Source organism: Cotesia typhae, unplaced genomic scaffold (genome assembly GCF_013202065.1).
Source record: "Cotesia typhae breed Kobodo isofemale line unplaced genomic scaffold, CoteBio_Ctyphae scaffold_152, whole genome shotgun sequence".
NCBI classification, from domain to species: domain Eukaryota; kingdom Metazoa; phylum Arthropoda; class Insecta; order Hymenoptera; family Braconidae; genus Cotesia; species Cotesia typhae.
Genome location: NW_027423776.1, coordinates 11,782,765 through 11,806,186, shown reverse-complemented (window position 1 = coordinate 11,806,186; position 23,422 = coordinate 11,782,765). Strand labels below are relative to the sequence as shown.

At 25.9% G+C, this 23,422-nt stretch overlaps 2 protein-coding genes across 4 annotated transcripts; both read left to right on the top strand.

The window, feature by feature from the left end:
- Window positions 1-2,396: 2,396 nt before the first annotated feature.
- LOC141536052 (uncharacterized) lies at window positions 2,397-4,433 on the top strand. 3 transcript variants are annotated; one of them, XR_012480676.1, is made up of 4 exons: window positions 2,397-2,700; window positions 2,865-3,461; window positions 3,649-3,932; window positions 4,004-4,433. XR_012480676.1 is itself a non-coding variant. In XM_074256281.1 (3 exons), the coding sequence occupies exons 1-3, from the start codon at window positions 2,517-2,519 to the stop codon at window positions 3,828-3,830; spliced, it is 951 nt and encodes a 316-aa protein (XP_074112382.1). In that variant the 5' UTR covers window positions 2,397-2,516; the 3' UTR covers window positions 3,831-4,433. The 3 variants fall into 3 exon arrangements, 2 of the variants coding, with proteins under 2 accessions (XP_074112382.1, XP_074112381.1); XM_074256281.1 differs by having other exon boundaries at window positions 2,877-3,461; window positions 3,649-4,433; XM_074256280.1 differs by having other exon boundaries at window positions 3,649-4,433.
- Window positions 4,434-9,841: 5,408 nt separating this feature from the next.
- On the top strand, window positions 9,842-16,041 carry LOC141535762 (neuronal growth regulator 1-like). Its single transcript, XM_074255866.1, has 5 exons — window positions 9,842-9,899; window positions 11,346-11,560; window positions 15,052-15,207; window positions 15,267-15,600; window positions 15,671-16,041. Exons 1-5 carry the CDS (start codon window positions 9,842-9,844, stop codon window positions 15,808-15,810), a joined length of 903 nt encoding a protein of 300 aa, XP_074111967.1. The 3' UTR covers window positions 15,811-16,041.
- The last annotated feature ends 7,381 nt before the right edge of the window (window positions 16,042-23,422 follow it).

Here is a 23,422-nt window from a genome sequence, read left to right as displayed (position 1 = left end):
ACAATTTTTAGGGAAAAAAAAAAAAAAAAAAAAAAAAAAAAAAAAACTATTCCAGTCGATTAAACGATTTAATTTAAAACGTTTACTTTCAAACGTCCAGGTCACACTTTTCAGGTAAAGTTAATTTTGTTAAAAAATTTACTTTATGTATTGTTATCGCATTGGCAGATTTCTTTGTTAAGTTAATAAAATACATGCAATGATTGACGTCTGTGTTTTTTTTTATTTTTTTTTATCGGTTATACCTTTGATTTCGTATTTTAACCTTCTATTTATATAATTAAAAATACAGTGAACAAAATTTTTTTAAAAAATATTCTATTAGGTTACGAATAAAAAGTTATTTAATTTCTTAAGAAAGGTGAATACATAATCACCACTTTTGCTTTGATTTTTTTTCAGTCACGAAATATATGTACATACATACGTTTACTAAGAATTGTAAGCTAGTTCGTTACTCCAGTATTTACGTTTACATGAAAACTACTTTGCAAATCGATGAAAACTCAAACTTTTTCGGTAAAATAAAATAATTTTTTATTTTTATTTTCAGTTTCATTTTAATAAAACGGTTGCTCCCCAGTTATTATTATTTTTGATGATGCTATTTGGAGTAAATTCATTTAACAACTAAAACAATTAAAATTTTATTAAACGTTGTTTTGAAATAATATTTTGTTTATTGAAAATACAGGAAATACATAATAGTGATAATAACAGTAAAAAAAAAAAAAAAAATTGATTTAAAAAAGCTTTTTTTAAATAATTTATAAGTTCAGATTTATAAATATAATGTTATTTTATTAAATAGACTGAATGACATGTTGTTAAGCACAGCGGTGAATATTAAATAATTACAGTTAAATAAAAATAGTAATTACAGTGTATCACGTAAAAAGATGTGTGTGGTTGATTAAAATAATACAAAGAAGGTGATTTAATAAAATAACGTCAGAATATAAAATTAATAAAATTAATAAAACAATGGTAAGGGTGTTAAATTATGGTTTTAATTAGTTAAAGTTTAGTTTAGGTCATCATTCACTCTTATACACTCCCCATGTGTATAAAATGTCTATGTCTCAAGTTGAATTTTTTTTTTTTCTAAAAGCGATAAATTATAAAATATGCATGTCTAATTAAAGATATTGTTATTATTATGGTTAACTAGTAGGTGGTACGCGTCGTTAAAAACTTTAGTCTAATCATATTTATTACAATTCTAGGTTAAAGTACTTATATATTAGGGTGATTCAAAAAAAAAGAATATTTTTTTTTTCGTTTGGTACTCTGAAAAATAGGTTCCTAGACACCTCTAAGAAAGCCTCTCCAAGCATGAGTTCTTAATTGTAACGGGAAGGTCCTCCTTCTTACAGTTTTCTATTTTTTCTTATTATCAGATAGAAAAATTTATATCTCGCTTCCAACTACTTGAAAAAATATCTTGTTCCTTAGATTTTGTAGGAAATTGAATGCTCTACAAAAAAGGTCTCTTACGATTTTTTTCGTAAACCCAACCGTTTAAAAGATATTAACGGTTAAAGTTTGATTATTTTTGGGAAAATTTTTTATTTCTTATGAATTTTATAACTCAATGAAAAAAATCATTATGAATGATGAAACTCATAGTTTTGTAGGAAATTTACTGCTCTATAAAAATGGTCTCTTATGATTTTTCGATCAAGTTGAGCGTTTACGAGATATTCATCGTCAAACATCAATGCATATCAATTTTTCTAGTTTTTGATCAATAATTTGAAAAATTTCAATTTATTCTGTGAGTTTCAAGGAAATTTAGACAAATTTGAGTTTTTATTATAAAAGCAACTCCTATAGATGTTTTCTGTTCAAAAATTCATTTGAAAGTTTTTATTCTAATAATATTTTTTTAAATTTTATCTTTAATAATTTAAAATCTTAATCGCGTTGTCATTTATTATTATGAAATTTGTTCAGTGCATATTTTTAAATTGTTTTTCACAAAATATACATAAAATTTTCGTTCGAGGGGATTTTTGTTTTGAATTCCATTTCTTCTTCTGTTTGTCTTCTGAAACTAACGCCATCTATGTTTTTACTCTCAACTATCTTCAGTATCTACCCATTTAATACCGTATTTTCAGTGTTCCTAAAACTGATCATCTTGAATACGTAATAAAATAATTCATTTTAAATAAGTCTTATAATCATCACATAAATTTATTTATCATCAATTAACCTACAATGAATAAAGAAATACGTTTTATCGGAATACCTCTACAAAGAATTTCGGAACGTAAGTTACCAAAAGTGAAAGAGGTTATGCGTGTGTTTTTCTACCAACTTAAAATTTTAAAGTATTCAATCAAACAAAGTGCTAAAAATTCAGTTGACCAAGTTATTGAACTGTGGAGAAAAATCAGATTCCAACTAGTGGAGCTCCTAATGCAGTCAAAAAATTTCTTCGCTATCACAGTCAATGGTTAAAATTACAAAAAAATTTCGATAAAAAGAATTCAGCGCAAAACCAAAAGGAAATGAAATTTCAGACTGATCTTGAACAATTATTCGACATTGTGAGCGAAAAATCCTTAAAAGTGCTTGATGATAATATTAGAAAGTTGTATTTGGATCAAAAATTCGGTACCCATAAAGAGATTCTTTCTAATAATGTACCTGTATCAAACTTAACCACAACTATGATGGGAATAGATGAGAGTAGTAAGTATCTGAGATATTTAATTATTATAAAGTCAGGTAGTAGTGTAACTTTTCATAGATGACTAGATGACATTTGACTAGACAATTTTTGGAGTCCTTTCTTAATTATTTGTCATCAAAATGAATAAATTCTATACATTTTCTTCGTTTAATTTATAAAACAGATCTTATTCCAGACTTAGATCAACCGTCTACCAGTCATGCGATTGTTCCAAGTGAAAAATCAGAGTCGTTCTCTACGTATACATTAAGTGGAGTTACAAATTTTGGATCTGATTCAGAGTATGAACCTCCAATTCCGACAAAACGAGCAAAACTTGATGTCTTAACTCCTGAAGTCATTTTTGGACTCGACCGAGCTAATGTCAGCAGTAGAAATGCGATGTTTATTATTGCTCCGGTTTTACTAGCAGTAGGTATTAAAATTGAAGATACAACGCTCAGTTATAGTTCAATTCAACGAGCTCGTATGCTTCAAAGAGAAGACATTGCTAAAGGACTTAATGACAACTTTAAGACACACGATAAATACGTTATGCATTGGGATGGAAAAATGCTGAATGACCTTGTTGGATCAAAATCTGTGGAACGGCTACCAGTTATTTTAACTGCATTTGGTACCGAACAATTACTTGGGGTTCCAAAAATGAATTCTGGGACGGCAGACAATCAAACATCAGCCATTTTATCGACATTGAGTGAATGGGGTATTACTAATTATGTTAAGGCGATGTGTTTTGACACGACGGCAGTTAATACAGGTAACTTATCAATGATAATTTAATCTAAAAAATATTTAATTATTAACGTTCTAGTTTAATTTTTATTGCTTACTGAATTTCACTTTTGAAATTATTGAGAATTATTTACTCATTTGGATTTTAAATATAATCTACAATTTGTTGAAAATATTAAATTTAACGATAGTTATCTATTTTCTTTATACAGGAATTCATAACGGTACATGTAAGGCAATTGAAAAGACTTTGGGAAGAGAGTTAATCTGGTTACCATGTCGTCACCACATTTTTGAGATCATATTGAGAAGTGCATTTGAAGTATATTGGCCTGTGTCATCTGGGCCAAACGTACCAATGTTCGGAAGATTTAAAAATCATGGGATGAAATAAATAAAACTAATTATAAATCTGGAATTGAAGATACTGTTGTTGCTGATATCATTTTGGATAAAAAAAAATGAAATATCTAGTTTAATTGCACAATTCTTACAGGTATGATTTAACTGCGATTTTAAGAAAAAAAATTTTCTTGTTTCTGACAAATTTTTAATTGTTTTTGATAGTTACTACAACCCCGAGATGACTATAAAGAATTGTTGGAATTGTCGTTGATTTTCCTTGGAGAAATGCCTCAAGAAGAAATTTTTTTCAAACGTCCTGGTGCAATTCATCATGCTAGGTGGATGGCGAAGGCAATTTACAGTTTAAAAATGTTTCTATTCAGAAATGAATTTAAACTTTCTAATAAAGAATTGGACGGTCTTCGGCAAATTTGTATATTTATAGTTACACTGTATTTAAAAGCTTGGTTTTCATCAACTTCTGCAACAACTGCTGCTAATCATGACTTGCAGTTTTTGAAAAATTTATTCGAGTACAAAAATATCAATTCATTGATTTCTTCAGCAACTTGTGAAAAAATGATTTTGCATTTATGGTATTTAAGTGATGAACTTGCCATTTTATCATTATTTGACGATACCGTTTCATTGGAAGTAAAAAAATATTGTTGGAGCTGTTAATACTCGTAACGGTACAGATTCTAAAGCTAAAAAATTTATAATTGATAAAAACGATTTGAATTCATTAACACAAAAAGTCTGAGTGACTTTGTTTCTAAAAAGTCTTTAAATCTCTTTAAAATCTTTGATTTACCATATGACTTCCTTGATAAAGATATTGAATCGTGGCCTACTAATGACAGTTACATTGAAAATAAAGAATACTTTAACCAATTGAAAGTTGTTAATGATTCAGCAGAACGAGCTGTTGCATTAGTTAGTGAGTATAATCAATGCTTGACAAAAATGAAGAGCAATTCCAATACTTATTGCAAATTATCAAAGAACATCGAAAAAACTACCCAAACTGCAATAGAGGAAATTATTTACAGTAAAAGTGTACCGTTATGTTGAAAATATTGAAAATTATATGGCAGTTGATAATTAAATAAATAAATTCTTCTTCGATAAAAAAGTGAAACACATGTGAAACACACTAAATTGAATTATATATTTAAAAAAATGCACTAATTTTTGTTTTAATGTAATCAAACATGTCCAAGACTAAAAAAACTAATTAAAAAAATAGTTCATAACATATTTCTATTCATAGAAACTCAAATTTGTCTAAATTTCCTTGAAACTCACAGAATAAATTGAAATTTTTCGAATTATTGATCAAAAACTAGAAAAATTGATATGCATTGATGTTTGACGATGAATATCTCGTAAACGCTCAACTTGATCGAAAAATCATAAGAGACCATTTTTATAGAGCAGTAAATTTCCTACAAAACTATGAGTTTCATCATTCATAATGATTTTTTTTCATTGAGTTATAAAATTCATAAGAAATAAAAAATTTTCCCAAAAATAATCAAACTTTAACCGTTAATATCTTTTAAACGGTTGGGTTAAACAAAATATTTTTTCAAGTAGTTGGAAGCGAGATATAAATTTTTCTATCTGATAATAAGAAAAAATAAAAAACTGTAAGAAGGAGGACCTTCCCGTTACAATTAAGAACTCATGCTTGGAGAGGCTTTCTTAGAGGTGTCTAGGAACCTATTTTTCAGAGTACCAAACGAAAAAAAAAATATTCTTTTTTTTTGAATCACCCTATTATATATATTATTTCTCGTAGAATACTGTATTCTGTATTGTTTAATCCTAATAATAGTAGCAGCAGCAGTACTAAGGAAAGTACCTTAATTTAGAGCTATGGATATTTAATTTATTAATAACAACGCGGCTAGTTTAGTTTAGTTTAGTTTTTTTCTATTTGTAATTTTTTATTCTACTACAAACTTGTTGATAGTTGGTTAAAGTTCTTACAATTGGCTGAATTATATTAGTTATAACATCAATCAAGTAAAATGACTAATGTAATTGTAATGTTCAATGTCTAATAACGACATAGGTTTTATCAATAGCAAAAACCACCCTTTAAGTTATTAATTACCCTAGGTATTATTCTGAGAATAAAGTGTCTCAGCAATATTAAACTCTGTGATTTTATCACGTATTATGCGGTCGATTTAGATTTCCATAATTAATTTTTTTTTTTATTATTTTCCTCAGTAAATAAAATAAAATAATAATTATTTTTAAAAGTTTCTTCTTCTCTTTCTCTATCAGAGAGAAAAATTTTCGCGGAGTATGCATAAGAGCAATTTATAATAATAAACGTTTATTATCATATTCTCGTATTCTCGTATTCTTGTGTCCATTTTGGAGTAACGTCCAATCATATCTCAAATAGTTTATCGATTCATCGTCAGCATTTCAATGTCTAGTGCTAGTGATATCATGGATTTTACCGTATATCGTATAATGGTGAATGTTAGATGTAGCCTCGTTGTCAATCCACTATGTATGGTATTATAAGTGGACGTTGGTATAAGAGAACATTGTTAGTCTAATTTATTTCACTCTACTATTCGTTTGTCAAAATAATCAATTTATAATTATATTATAAAAAAAGAGCCAAACAATAAATTATTCCAAGGGAAATGAAAAAATTTAATCCACAATTCAAACTTATGTTGACCTCTAGCGGGAAAAAAAAAAAAAAAAAAAAAAAAAAAAAAAAAACAGTACGAACTTGGTTGGATTATTCTTGAATCAATCATGTCCAAGTTGAACAGGGGTACTTGAATTATCCTTTTCTTAATCGGCTTAAGATTATTTTCATTCTACCTAGAGCTTAATTCGTTACCGACTTGAGAAAATTCTCAAGAAATTTTACCTCTTCATTCATTTGGGATTACATCCAACGAATACTCCAACATTTAGTTTCTATTTAGCTCCATCTGTTTTATTTATTTATTTTCCTAATAAATAATAACCTAAAGATATTATCATTATTATTCTTGCTATTATTAATTAAAATAAAAAATATAATGATAAAAGTTTACCTTACAACGGTGAAAATGAATTTATAAATTTTCTTTTAATTATAAAACTAAATAATAATAATAATAATAATAATAATAATAGTTGTGGTATAAGATAATTAAAGAGAACGCGAAACGAATTTTAATTTGAGTTTGGATTTTAGTGGTTTAACTTTAGAAAAGTAGTCGTAGATGCCTTAGGCTTTCAGTAAACCATCTTAAACTACGAGCTTTAACAACTTACGATTAATAGCGATCCACTTATTTTATTCTCTCAAGTTTTCTGAACAAACGAGTAGACGGTACCGTCGATTATTCTTACAACCGTAGCTGCAATCAACTAGTCTATAAGTCTATACGGCATCAACTTTTCAAATTGCTTTTATTTATATATATATATATATATATATATATATATTATAAAATTTATAATAATAATTTTTGAGATCCACAGATAAATAATTATAATTATTGTCGTCAACAAAAGACAAGTACTAACTCTTTGTTGAAATAATATTGTGTATCTGCTCGGTAAACTTAAATTAATCAGGCCAGTATTGTCTAACAATAGAAGACGACTCGACTTTACTTACTCAACTTTTTAGCGAAACTCAATTTACGAGAAACGATAATAAAATGCCTCCAGGAACAAGACTTTATTTCTCTGGTAATTTTATTTATTTTTCAATTCTATTCAACACTCTTTCACTAACTTTAAACAGTAAATTCATTATTGTTCATTTTAAATACATTCAATTTAATTTGTTCAAATTGTATCGACATTACTATTTAAATTTATTTTTTTTTTTTCATAATATCCGGATTATTGAATAATATTTTAATTAAAGGAAAAAAAAATTTTTTCTTCTTTTATTGTATTTATTAAAACGATAAAATTGGTTAATTAATAAATTTATAATTTAGGAAATTGGTATTTATATGTTTTGGTTGTAACAGTGTGAGAAGATATGACGTCGACGTTTGTGAAACTCCGCAAAAACCGATTGGGTAAAACTCGTGAAAGAGATTAGAGTAAATCCATCGACAAAACTGATAATACTCGTTTCAGAGGTTTCACCTGATTAATACTCTTACTTCATTATTATTATTACTATTACTAGTATCATTATTGTTATCACTAGTCATTTCAATTTATATTTTTTAAAATTTAATTTATCTATTGAGTATAGTTGACTATGGTAGGAAAAAAATCTTTTTTTTTTTTTTTTTTTTTTTTTATTATTGCAATAATACACGGAGTGTGACATAAATAAAAAATATGTGTAAATATTAAAGAATATTGTCAAGAAAATTGTAAACTGCTCGAATAGTCGAATAGAGTAGTGCATAAACTCTGATGATGGGAATGCAGAGGAAAGGCGAAACGTGAAGCACATTGGTGCTGTTGGTGCTGTTGGTTTTGTTGTTTGCTCGTAATCACGGTTATTTAGTAAGCTCGTTTTCCATAGCTTCATTTGCTCTGCATACGTTTTTTTTTATTTTTTTTATTTTTTTAACTTTTTACGATTCATTACTTCCATGCACAAAATATTTTTTTATTTTCATTTTCAGGCCTTACCATATTTTATTCATTTTCATAATTCTACTAGATATTCATTATACCTAGGTGGATCATAAAAAAGTAATAGATGGTAAAAAAAAAAAAAAAAAAAAAAAATAAATAAAATAAAATAAAATAACCGGTGGTAAAGACAAGAGATCCCGCGTGTACTCGACATATTTTCAATTATATATTTATATTCATATTTATAAATTTATTTTTGTTGTTGTTTTTAATCATTTATCTTTATCGCAGTAGCTTTCCTTGTATTTCATAACGAACCACACAATTTATTAATCCAATATTATCGTATCACATGATGCATAAACTAACAAAAATATAAAAATAAAAAAAAAATAAATAATGCGCTATTTTTCATTTATAAAAAAAAATATTATATTTCTAAAAAGATAAATTAATAAATCATGCAAAGAATTTGTATTTGCATTTTAATAAATGGAAATTAATGATTGCGGTTGAATATTTATCGTTCAGTTTAAACGGTTTTAGTGACAAATTTTTTTTTTTTTTACATTATTTTATCCGTATATATTTTATTGTTTGTTCATTAATGTAATTTTACTTATTTTTAATATATCATTTAGATATAAATTTATAAAAATTGATCAATACCGTGTTTAAACGTTTGAACCGTGATTTATTTTTAGATAGACTTGTTATTATTAACAATTAGTTGTGTAACTTAAAGTATAATATTCAATGATTTGTTTCAATGTGAATGTTCTTCAAGAACTTTTTTATATTGGACTTATTCAATTTTTACGATCACTCTTACAAACTTATAAATTGTTTTATTGTTTAACTTTAAGAGAATAAAATTATTCAAATACTTATGATGATGATGATGATGATGATGATGATGATGATAATAATAATAATAATAATAATAATAATAATAATAATAATACTGATTCGTCTGGCAGAAGGATAGATTAATTTACTTATCCATAATTTTAATTAAAATAAAATATAAAAATAAAAATTAATAGACTTTGCAAAGTCAGTAATCTATTAGTAAAAAAAAAAAATAAAAAAAAAAAAAAATTGAGAGCACGTACGTAAAGTGGATGGAAAAAAATCAACGTGACCTACCGACAAAAAGCATCTTTCTCTTTTGTTTGCCTCGAGCTTCCATTTCTCGATTGAAAATTTCCAATCACACGTGTGCTTTATTGAGCCATCAACTCTATCACCCTATCACCCTATATTTCATCTAGCTTTTTGTTTAAAATAAATAATATTGTTTTTACAGCATAACATTCAATTAAACTAATGTAATAAATGTTATGATAAATTGATTACAATGTTATGTTACAGATTACAAGATGATTCAAACTATTTAATTAATAAATATAATATATATATATATATATATATATATATATATATATATATATATATATATATATATTTATTAAAATCATGAGGATAGCTTTAATTCTAGTGACTCTCGTGTTCGAGATAAATTTATACTTTACAGGTAAGACATAAAAATCTGTTATATAAATCAAAAATTTTAATATATACATTTTATTATATATAATATATTCGGTTATGGATCGTGGCTCAATTTTACAAGAGAGTTGGATAGACGATACATAAATTTGGTTAACGAAATATTTCAGAAAACTGGAAAAGATCCAATAGTCGTTCAGCCGTTTCGCTGTTCCGCTGTTACGTCATCGAAATCTGATGTATATTATTATATATATATATATATATAAATATTTTTTTTTTTTGTTTTTGTAGAGAAACTCCAGCCTTTTGAGACTTTAAGCTATCGGAAATAAAAACCTCGGAGCCAAAAAACTATTTATTACTTTTATTTTTATTATTTTTATTATTATCGTTAAAAAGAATTTAAGTAAATACACAGAGTTTATCGTGCTAAAAACGGTTAAAATGTCTAACAAGTTATATATTAGTATAGAGTTTACAATAAAAATAGTTTAGTTGAATAAATAAAATCGGGATTAAAAAGTTATTTCTAAATGGGGGCTAATGGATTGAAGGTGTTTGTAAATCCTAACTTACTAACTATTGTATAGTAGTTTATGTAGACACAATTCATCAATTTAGCGGTACTTCTTCTGAACTCTTACTTACAGTAAAATAGGCTTTAAAGTTGACGACGTGACAAACAGACGAACACCTGATTATGAATTATGTCAATGAGGATATAACTTTTAAAATAAATTAGATGTGACACAGTACTTTGTCTTGATTTAACGAGTCTATCGCTAAAGAGGATTTTGTTTATATATATATATATATATATATATATATATATATATATATATATATATATATATATATATATTTAAATAATTAAATTAGCATGAATACCCCTGAGCCTCTGATCAGTGACTGATGCTCCAGTTAATGAGTAAATATCCACTTAGATTGCTCATTTAATTGTTAACTCACCGAAATAATTATACCTCAATATATACACATTTTACTCGTTAAATTAATTATTATCGGCCTTTAATTACGGTTAATTGGGCTAAAATTTTCAGCAAAAATTTAACGAAAATGGTACAGATCGATGATATCCCCTTGTCGGTTCATCAATAAAAATAAATAAACTATTTAGGGTAAACCCTTAAAAGCTTAAAAGACTTATAATATATTTTATATATTATGTAACTGACCAACTAGGACAATTGTTTGAAAATTTCAAATACATCTGAAACTTTACCGGCATCTGCGGTAAATAATGTCTAATAGTGTCTAACTTTATTTATATAATACATTATTATATCTAACCAAAGCATCTTCCCTTTAATTTAACCAAACTTTTGGTATAGTTTCTCGGTATCTTATACGTATAGTTTATTCAATTAACTATGATTATTATTTTAATAATATTATATTTATTGACAACTCGTCGCTTATTATATATAGTATTTATTAAATGATACAGAAAGTAAAGCAATGCAACAGCAGCAGCAGCAGCAGCAGCAGCAGCAGCAAAAACAGCAACAGAAGAAGACAAATGGTGATAATGCTCTTGTCTCGGCAAATGAGAATAATAAACCTGCTGAACAAGTAGTCGGAGCTCGAGCACGTGAAATAGTTGCACAGAAAGGTGGAACTGCAACATTACCGTGTAAATTTAGTGAACCTGGAGCGGGGATTGTAAGTGTTGTTTATTTATTTTTTTTTTTTTTTTATTAATTATCATATAATTACTCAGTAAAAGCATTAACGTTTATTAATTTATATAATTTTATTTCATTTTAACTATTTAACTGAGAAAAGTATATATTTATTGAAGCAAAAAAATTGAAAAAAAAAAAAAAAAATATCGCGTGTATTTTTTTTTTTTTATAGTTATTTCTTATAAAAATATACCGAGAACAATATCTGTCGATAATAATACTTTCAAAAGGGGAAAAAATAAGAATAATGGCGTATCTGGGTGCACATAACTTGTCTTTTTTTTTTTTTTTGTTTTTTCTAGTTTATGATGAGTAATCTTGATAAAAAGATTACTCATCATCATAAATTTCATTTTTATTTCACAAATATTTTTCATCTCTCTTTCATATATTTATCAAAGTTGAGAAAATTAATAATGTATAATGTGTATTTCCATAAATATCAGACAGTCAATAATATAAAATTTAATAAATAAATACTTGAAGAATAATCGAGTTATAAAATATTAAGAAGATGAATTTTCAAGTTAAGTTTTTATTATTAGACATGAGAATGAACTTAACCAGGTCATATTGTGAAATTTTCATTCAATAATAATTTATTAAAGTATCATTTAAATTTATCTATTAGTTTATACAAAAATCAAATTTCCAAAAGATGGAATATGTTAATTAATGGTACTTGTAATTAGTTTGTCGGCAAGTTGAGATTACATCGAGTTTTAACATAGCGCAACTCCCGCTTCACGATTGTTAATCACAATAATTTATAAATCACTGTCAGAAAATTTTATAATAACATCCTATTCTGTCCTCTTCTTTACTTTTTCGTTCATTTATTTGTATTAATTAAACCATAAATAATAACTAATAATCATTTTATTTCAACAAACTATAGATACTGTTAATTAATATTATATCTGATAATTTTTATTATAAATCTAAATATAATAATTATTTTGTTGACCTTTACTAATTAATTTTACATTATTTCGATACTAGTAAATCAATAGTTTGAATAAAATGTATTTAATTACAAGAAGGAAGATATTATTAACCGGAAATGTAAAATTATACAATTTAAATATTAAATATTTAAAGAGAAAGGAATAAAGATCAAATAGAATAAGTACTGACAGCTAAGGACTCGGGAATCGTTGTAATGGTATTTATACTTAATTTTTCAACTGAATAAAAATAAATTTTTATATAAATAGATTGATGATTGTTTATATCTGACGTGTTATATTTTCACAAAGTATGCTTTCAAAAAGTCATAACTTTACAGAATTGTAATATTAGTTTCATATAATATACGATGATATTATAAATGTCATATTTTGACAATAAAATATATCACTGTAACTGTAACTGTGTTGATCAATATTCAAAGAGATAACAATAAATATACTTTAGAGTTTAAAAATTTTTTTTTCATCCTTAAATGGTAAAAATATTTATTGTTTAATGTATCAATAAAAATTAATTGTACCATAGCAAAACAGTATTTTATTTGGGTAAAATAACTGATGGATACGATCATGATTATATACAAATAGAGGATTGAGTAACTTGAAAAATTAAATAGAACAAGTGTATAGTTTAGACCATGTACATTGTAGATAGTTTTTATTAGTGATTACCACGCGATAAGACAAAATTACTTGGTATAAGTATAAAAATCTCATGATTACTTTATTTTTTAAGTTATTAATTGAATTAAAATGATATTTTTATTTAAAATGTGTATCGGATTCTGTAATTCGATAAAATCCCCTTTTACTGATTTATAAGTTTAAACTCCTCTTTAAAGTTTTAAGCTTTTAAACGGTTGAAATATTTCAAAGTATTTTTTTTGTTACAATTGTTTTATATATATTTTCGGAGTACAAGTATAAATGAGTTTATCAAAGGAATAAAAAAAATCAAAATATTTTTTTTTATAGTTTATATAATAAAATAATTGAGAATGCGTGACTATTTAGTTAATGATATAAATAACGAGTAATATAATTATGGATATTAAAGGCACAATGTTTACTGTAACATTTATTGCTTTGTCTATACATCAGTCATACTATTATCACTATCAGTTGGCGCACGCGATTACAATAATAGTCCTAACAGCAGAAATAACTTTTATCGTTATATATTTTATACAATCACGCTTTTATATCAATATACTAACGACCGTTTTGGTAATTATTCGTTAAAAACTATATTATTATTATTATTATTATTATTATTATTATTATTATTAATTTTTATCGTTGAAATTGTGTCAATGACTAAGTATTTTCAAGAGATAATTAACAATAATTCATCGAGGAAAGGATAAAGGGTAAGGAAAAGGATAAGGGGAAGGAAGGAATCTTGGTAATACGATATTGAAATAGCTGGATAATACCGGCTGGTTATGCCACCAGGTTATGCATGGTTCTCAGTAATCCAGGTTCCTATATAATAGTATTCTCGAGATGAGCGACCAGAGCGGCGGAGGAGGAGGAGGAGGAGGAGGAGGAGGAGGAGGAAGAGAGTAGCTACTGATTTTAGTTTCGCCCGGGCAAACCTCATGAACACCCAGGTTAAGATCTTACAGCTTATAAAGCTCACAGTTACACTATCAAGTCACGGACCCTTACATCTCTGACAGAGACAACTTTATTTACCATATATTATAACTATTCCTTTCTCTTTACTCTAGTTTAGCTTAATTAGTCAATTCGAATAGAGTTTGTCTTTTACAACTTATTATATATAACTTAAAATAGCGTGTGATGAAACGATTATAGTACTCTCGATTTAACTAACATTTATTCTCCTTTTAATATTTGATTTAAATCTTCAATTGTTTATATACTGGTTTATTATTTATTAATAAAAGATAATAACAGATAAATTTTATTTTATTTTTCAAACTTTAATTACATTGATTAAAAAGTTGCGACCCGGAACATTTTAAATTAAATATTATTATAATTATTAATAAATTTAAAAACAAGTGATGAAACTCTATAATTATACTCGATACAGTGATTAATTAAACTATAAAAGAAAAAACTCTGTTATATTTTTTATATTAAAAATTTTAATTAAAAATACAACAATTAATATTTTAAAATAAGTGTTCTTGAAGTCAAATTTGTTAGCCTCGGTCTTTTTATTTTATTTATACTCTCCTTTTTATTAAAAATTAAACTGGTTATTCTTGAAGAATTTCAGGTGTGATGAATTAATGAACAAAAGTTTACTTAAAAATAGATGATTGATTCTTCTCTAACTGATAGTTAAAATCAAGAATAATATCGATTAAATAATTAAATAGTATAAAATATAGTATTAAATCGATGAGAATAAAATGTTGGATATTATAACTTGACCTTAGAAAATAAAATAAAATAAAATATGTTACTGTTACTGTTACTGTTACTGTTACTGTTACTGTTGCTGTTACTGTTACTGTTATAGGTGACGTGGGTGAGAAGGAGAGATAGACAATTGCTGACTGTAGGAACGGCAACACATTCTGTGGATACAAGATTTATGATTAGAGTATCCAGCGCTGACTGGGCACTTGTTATTCGTCATGTAACACTCGATGATGCGGGTCTCTATGAGTGTCAGGTAAAACTTATTAAATAAATAATTATTAATATTATTAATATTATTATTAATAAATGCAGATTGCTACGTATCCAGTAGAGCAATACTTTGTACGTCTGGCGGTAACAGAAGCCTACTCGGTGATCCCGGGCGGTCCGGATCTCCATGTTAAACAGGGCTCTAGTTTGACCCTAGAGTGCCAGCTGATGGCAGCCACCGAGCCACCCAATTTTGTATTTTGGTATCTGCAAGGCCGAATGATTAATTACGATGCGGATCCTTTGGTTAAAGTTGAGCTAACTAAAAATGGATCTATTCTCAAGGTTGATAAAATAAAAACTACTCACGGTGGAAATTATACCTGTTTACCCAGCAATGCTGAAGCATCTTCCGTAAATATTCACGTCATAGAAGGTAATTTTATTATTTTTATTATAATTATTTAAGATATTTAAAAGTTATAAAAGTTTATTTGAAACAACAGAAGAAGAAAAACCAGCTGCAATGCACGGTGGTGACAGACGGAACCCGAGCCCTGTAATACTTGCAAGTAACTTTCTGGTTTCGTTGTTGGCCGCCGTCAGCTGGAGGATACCAACATTCTCCAGTCTTTATCCTACATGAACTTACACATCACCAGTCACTTTTCTGTTATTATTGTCATTATAAAACTGGAAATTTATGTGCATCGGGTTATTTTTAATTCAGTCACACCTTGATTTATTTTCATTATTTACAAGTTGTTGACTTAGCCGTGCGCTAATTGCTTATAAATTTAATCATTTCAAAAATATGTGAGAGTGTCAACTATAATAATAAAAAAAAAAAAAAAAAAAATAATAATAATAATAATAATAACGATGATATTAATAATTTTTATTTTACAAATTGGGTTGTCAAAAATATTCAACGAGTGTAATTTAAATATCTTCAGTGAAGGGAAGCCTTATTCCAATAAAATAATAACTTTCATTTAATACAACACGGAAGGGCTTTCCTTCATTCGATTTTTACTAGTTTATTTATTTTTTTATTTATGTAAATATAAAATATTTTGTTTATTTAATTATTGTTATTTTTTTTTTGATAATGTTTTTAAAATTTTTTTTATACTGTAAAAACTTTTAAGCTTAAGGAAAATTAAATATTAATTATAAAAATAAACTTTTAATATTATCCGATGAATTTTTTAAACTCTTCAAAAGCAACCAAATTCTTTTTAAAATATTTATTAATGCAAATAAACAATACTAATGTTTTAATTTAAATTATATTATATGATTAACAATATTTGAATTTAAATCAATAATGTATGTAAATATAATGAAAAGAAAAAAAAAGTTTTGAAGAAAAATCTATTAATAAATACTTAAATGTCATATTATTATCATTATTTATATTTATTTGGTAGTTTAATCATTTTTATTGTGTATTTATATTTTTTAAAATAATTAAAAGTTAATGCTGAGGAGGAAACTATGAGGAGAATAACTATACAATTAGGAAAATAAATTAAAAATAATAGCCAAGCCATATATTTATATTCATTTGTACTTTGGCGTAGTTAATAGAAGTTGTACCACCTTGTATAAAGGCACAAACGACGACTATCACGATTTATTTTGTTATTTTATTAACTACCAACCGGATTTAAATACTGGTTGAATTAAAGTTAAATTTTTCCGGTGATAAAACTTGAGCTTTTAAGTACCTCGTATTTTTTTTTTTTTTTTTTTTATTTCATGCTTTTATCTATTATAAATTGAATGATAATTTAAAATGAGAAAAATATAATTAATAATTTTTATTTGAAAGTTTATCAAGTATTTGGCAGTTAAATGATCAGATAATAACAGAGTGTACAGAGTGTACTGAGTGTACTGAATGTACCAAGTGGTATAATAGTATTTCCGTTGATAGGATTATGTGGAGGAAAGATATAAAGAATAATAATGTGGAGGAATTGGAGCTCAGTCTGGGTAGGTAACGGGTAACGAGTCTACAAACATATTTGTCCCAAGTGAATGCACGCAAGAGTACTCTGTGTAAACAATAAAGTATGTTATGTATTAGTCAAGTAAGCCAGTTAACCCACGAAATATTACCCAATACGAAATACAATATACATATAGATAACTTACTTTTGTGAATTCTTCCTTTTCCGGTCGCTTAATTAAACCACCAATTAAACTTTAATGTTATTTTATACGGCTCACTATTCACTCGTCCAGTAAATAATTTTTTTTTTTTTTCTTATTGAAAAATTCTTTCATTCAATTTACAACATTAATAACATCAACTAAAAAAGGTTCCTTTTACAATTTAAAAAAATCATAAATAAAATCGTTATATTAATCAAGTCAAAGCTTTCGTAATAATTAATAGCATTTAGGATTTATAATTACAACCAAAAAAGTTTTCAAGTAGGAGAATAATAAAAATAAATAAAAAAAAAAAAGTTTTACCCTACAGTTACATAAGTAACGTCTAATTTAATTGAGATTAAAATTTGAATAAACTTAAGACTCTCTCGAGTTAAATTAGACAAGTATAAATGTTTAAACTGGAGTAGAAAAAATTAAAAGTTTAAAATCAAATTTGCATTTTGTCCGGTTTTAAATCTTTTACACGAAAAAAAAAAAAAAAAAAAAAAATTGGGGCTGTCACATGATACATTCTCATGTTGCTGTCAGATAAAAATCATGTGGCTATTATATATGAATATCGTGTCTTACTAGACTTTAGTGAGACTACTTGATTGAGAAAAAAAATTAGACACCCGGGTCATGTTCAAAAATTCATCGCCTGAACAAATTAAGTTTTTACTACTTGATTTAAAAAAAAAAAAAAAAAAAAATGACACCCGGTTTAGGTTAAAAAAAAAAATCCCCGTGTCTGACCAAAACAATTTTACACTACTTAATTCAAAAAGAGACCTGGATTTTGTTTAAAAAAAAAAAACGTTACCGTCTGACTAAACCGGGTTAAAATCATGTGGCAGCTCTAATTTTTTTTTTTTTTTTTTTTTTTTTCGTGTAGTTTAATTTTCTAGTCGTACTCTTTATCAGATAAAAAATTCAGTGACAATAATTAAGTGGTTATGGAGCCTTTACCTTTTTTTTTCTGTTTTTTATTTCCTTTGCGTTTGCGTTTACTTTTACCTTTACCTTTACCTTTACCTGTACCCCTTTACTTTTGCCTGTGAAACTCGAGCATAGTTTAACCGATTGGATATGAGTCCTTGGGGTCTCGTTTTTTTTTTTTTTTTTTTTTTTTTTCTTTCCAACACCCTCTTCAAGAGTTGCGGGTTTGAGGGTTGCGGTGTATTTTCAAGAGTAGATTAACTGCTACTTCTCTGCTATATTTATTTCCCACTGCTATTAAATTTTATTGATATATTTATATAAAAATAATGATAAGCTCGAAAAATTTTTATATTCACATAATATGAAGTAATAAAACGCGACTCGACCTCAACCAATAATATTTATCCTGTTTTATATTATTTAAATCCTTATTTTTCTCTTGGAAAAACCTTGACCTATCTTTTTTAAATTAACCCGAGGGTTGAAAAAATAATATTTGAATGTATTTCTATAAGTATAAGCCGCAATAACTATTTAAATGAAGTAAGAGTATTTAAAAATAATTAAATAAATAAAACTATCTTTACTTCTGAAATTGATATACTATTAATTTATTTTATAACTATAAATTGGTTCATAAAAGTAGTAAATTGAGGGAAAAAAACTAAAAGTTGAGGAGTAAAAATAAAAAATGGTGAGTGTACGGAAGGGAATAGAGTTTTATAAAATTAACATTCATTCAACTAAAAGTCCTAGCTATTTTAGACAATATAAATGGTAATTGTATTAATTTTATTGTTACAACTTCTATTTTATTTTTTTCCTTTCTCTGAACTTTGACAATTTCAAAACTTTAACACAAAGCATCACAATTAATTGTCTAAATAACAATTGCTAATTTACTAGATAATAAACGTATATAATTTTATTGAATAATAATAATAATAATAATAATAATAATAATAATAATAATAATAATAATAACAACTGATAATTGATAACAATGCTTGGTGTAAAATAGCGGACAAGTCAACAAGAGTAGAGAATAAGGTCAAGTAACAATTTAAATAGATGATCCAAGCTTATGAATTTTTTTTTTATAATTATTTTACGTATTGAATGAATATTATTTACATTTTATCTTACTTTTATAGATTGAATTATAAATAACAGAGTTAAAAAGAAGTTAAAATAAATTAAAATTGTATTTATTTTTGACTTAGACAAAGTTGATATTATTTCGAGGATTATGTTGGATACAATTATTTATACATGAACAGAAAAAGAGATTAATACGAGAATTAGTAAAAGCACTACATGTATATCATATATTGGGTATGTTATTAATAAAACTAAACTAAATTATGTTTAATTAGGTGTACATCAGTGATTCTGAGAGATTACTAAAAAATATTTTCAATATTTATGTAGCAAATATCAAATTAAAGGTAAAGACTGACAACATATGGATCAATACTAGTTAAAATAGTTGATAACAACGAGTATATCTTGATTGAATAAGCATTGGTGGTTGGTGAAATGAAATAAAGCTCGTACTGGTGAATTAGAACTGAGGAAGACAAGAAGGAAGAACACAGTAAGCATAAAAGAGGCTGGCTTACCAACCGCCTGGAATAATCGTCACGACGAGTTTCAAGTCCGTGACAACGCACTACGTGACTAGAATTATTATTATTATTATTATTATTATATATCTCTTGAAGTAATTTATTTTAATTTTAATTGGATCGTGCTGTTGTCATTATTCTTATATATTTTAACTGGATATCGGCTGTACTTGACAACTCGATAAGAATTATTATTATTTATTTTATTAAACTCGTCGTTATTTTTGTATTATTTTCAACCATTGAGCAATATGGATTAATATTTTTATTTATCCTATAAAGTATAAATAGAAATCAACAAAAGCTTTAAAAGATTTGCTGATAATAAAGCTAAATTGTGTTCTTTTAAAATAATACATTTTTACTTAACAACCTCAGATAAGTTATCACGATTGTATAACATAAAAAACTACAACCCTATGTGTACAACCAGAAGAGGATAGAAACGGCTTTTCAACCCTCGATAAGGGTAAAATCTTTGTTATCAACTACTGAAATATATATATATATATATATATATATATATATATATATATATATATATATATATATTTCACCATTGCATCAGTTAATTTTACAATATTTAAAATAATTAATTAAACAGAAAAAATAAAATAAAATAATTTTTATACATATTATGAAAATATAGTTTATTCCTTTTAGAGAACTTGTAAACAATATTTTTTATTTATTTAGTTAGTTAGCATTGCATATAACGTATATATAAATATATCTGAGTAGAGAAATAGAAGAATAATTAGCATATTCATGAACACAGCATCCTTGCACCTGTTTGGGAACGTCAAAATGCGCAGCAAGTGGATTTCAAAGTAAGATGAGCCTCATAATAAGAAAAAAACAATAAAATATACATCTAGACATCTTTTTATGGCTTCTATAGAGTTTTAGTTTTCCTATTTATTTGAATTTTTATCGAATCAATCAAAGATAAAATTTTAAAATACTGATTAATTAGTGTACAATTATTATTTAGAAAAAATAATTTGTTTTTATGAAAAAGTACAGCAATATAGTATTAATTTACAGTACCATTTACAGATTTTATCCTTACGGTAGGATTTATTTGAATCTTTTTCTCAGTAGAGTTCCATCCTAACCCGCACTGAGGTGTGATATAAGTCTAGATTAAAGAAGCCTTATAAATACTCGGGCATTCATTTCTAAATAATCCAACGGTTCAATTATTTAATTTACATGGATTTGTATAATTGTTTGCTAACAAAAAATGAAAACGAAAAAGAAAAAAAAAATAATCCAGTAAATAATTAAACATTTATAATTTATTTTTTAATCGGCCAAAAAAGTTATTTTTTATTTTATATTAATATATAATCGAAAAATAAATAGGCCCTCTTATTAGAATTATCATTAACTTAATGCCACAAAGCCATGCACGGATCACAAATACTTGAAATTTTTATTTTTCACTTAACATTCCCTTTTTATTCCCAAAAAAATCATTTATTACTAAATTATCAAAGAGCAAAGAGTATATAAAATAAAAACAATATTAATAATTGATGATATTCAATACATAAATGATTAATCATCAAATGAGCTTTAAATTTGAATTTATTAATTATAAAAAGCGCTCTTGCGTTGTAAATTGTATAACTATCATAATCGATGAGTTCATTGTTACATTAATTAATAATTCAAAAGGGATGAATTTGAGGTATTACCAAACGTATATTGTTTAATAATATTGGTATTGGCCAAGTATAAATAGAGATAACATTTGCAGTTATTAGAATAAAATATTTTATATGACAATTGCTGTTTAAGCTGTCACTTGTCTGACTATAAGTGAACTTTTCTACTTAAACATTTTAAATATCAACAGCCAGATTCTTTTTAATGAAAAATATATTTGTCTTATAACGATTAACGATTAACGATTAACGATACATGCAAGAGGAATAGTTTTTTAATAGGTGTACAGGTGGATGAATTATTGGAGAGAGAAAATAAAAAAAAAAAAAAAAAAGAGTGCTTAAATGTTGTCGACATGACACTGGAATTAACCGTCGAAAGTTTCAATGAATTTTCAAAGTTTCAAACAAGACTAAAATGGGCCTTCAAAAGTTGCTCGGAGAAAGTAAAAGGAAAGAGGAAATAACAAAAAAATTAAAAAAAAGTGTTGAATCTCGTAGAATCGTGATGCTGCCAAAATCTCAAACAATCACGAACATCGTGAATATTCGGCTCACACAGTTTGGGTGATAACTCTTAATGAAATTTTTTTTTTTTTTTTTTCGTTTACTTTCAAAAAGTTAAATCTCTACGGACTAATGTAAAGTTAAGAAAGTCACTGGGTTTATCATTATTAAGTTGACTTTTGTGTCAAGGTAAATATTTAAATCATACGTTTAATTAATTATACGGATAAATAATAATACTGCTGTTGATACTTGATTAAAATTTTATTCTCTTACTTTTTTTAATAAATACACAGTACACAGGTGTGATTATTTTAAAATATGTATATTTTATGCTTCAGTCCCTCGGAAAATAAATAAACTAACGAGGCTGATGATTTTCTGGCTGAAGTTTCGATAAATAATTGATATTTGATCCCAAGACCGTTGTTATATTGTTATATTGTTATATTGTTATCTTATATTTTTTTATTTTCTAATAAAATTTTAACCAAAATGAAATCATCAGCTGTCACTGTTTTAATCAAACAAATTAACCATATCCATAATTCGTAAATTGACATATTATAAATTACTGACAATTGATATATATATATATATATATATATATATATATATATATATATATATATATATATATATAATTACAACATTATATTTCAATGATTTTTCTGTTAATAATTAAAATAATGATAGATTACTTACGGTGATTCATTAAAGTGTTTGATAAACTTTAGTAAATTTGTAAACACTTTGAGAACTTGGTTACAAAACTTTGGCTTTATCGATTAGATTACAACGTAGTCTGTGTGACAACGTAGATTTTAATTAATTATTTAAAAGAAATCATGAAAGCTATTTTTCTTAATTATTAATTTTTTTTTTTTACAATTATTAAAAATTTAATAGTAGATTAATATAAATTAATGTTTGACCTTTAGTATTAAAATACACAGTAGAATTTATAAATGTTGAAATAAATTTTTCTTTAAATCTTTAACAATTAGTGTAAATTTCTGTAGTAGTGTAAATGCGCCTGTAATGTTAAAAAAGTAAAATATCGGTTAAGAAAAATGATTGAATTTTATTTATATTACATTTCAAAAATACTTAGAGATTGGATTTTTAAATTTAGTCCTAAAATGTTGAGAGACTTGGAATGAAATATATATTCGGATATCTGGTGACGTTTATTTAAATAGATGGCCGATGGACGGGGTGATTTTATAGTCCCATTACTACAGAAATTACTGTTGCTGTTCTGTTTAGTTTAACTTACAAGATACAAGTCAATATTAATAGGGTGCGACGGTATAACACGAATCCAATGATAATTTAATAA

Excerpts from the sequence above, each read along its gene's own strand:
- LOC141535762 (XM_074255866.1), top strand. The coding sequence starts at position 9,842 with ATGAGGATAGCTTTAATTCTAGTGACTCTCGTGTTCGAGATAAATTTA. Across the intron at positions 9,900-11,345 it reads GATAAATTTATACTTTACAG|AAAGTAAAGCAATGCAACAG; the intron begins GTAAGACATAAA and ends TAAATGATACAG. Across the intron at positions 15,601-15,670 it reads AAATATTCACGTCATAGAAG|AAGAAGAAAAACCAGCTGCA; the intron begins GTAATTTTATTA and ends TTGAAACAACAG.
- LOC141536052 (XM_074256280.1), top strand. The coding sequence starts at position 2,517 with ATGAAATTTCAGACTGATCTTGAACAATTATTCGACATTGTGAGCGAA. Across the intron at positions 2,701-2,864 it reads GATGGGAATAGATGAGAGTA|ATCTTATTCCAGACTTAGAT; the intron begins GTAAGTATCTGA and ends TTTATAAAACAG. Across the intron at positions 3,462-3,648 it reads CACGACGGCAGTTAATACAG|GAATTCATAACGGTACATGT; the intron begins GTAACTTATCAA and ends TTCTTTATACAG.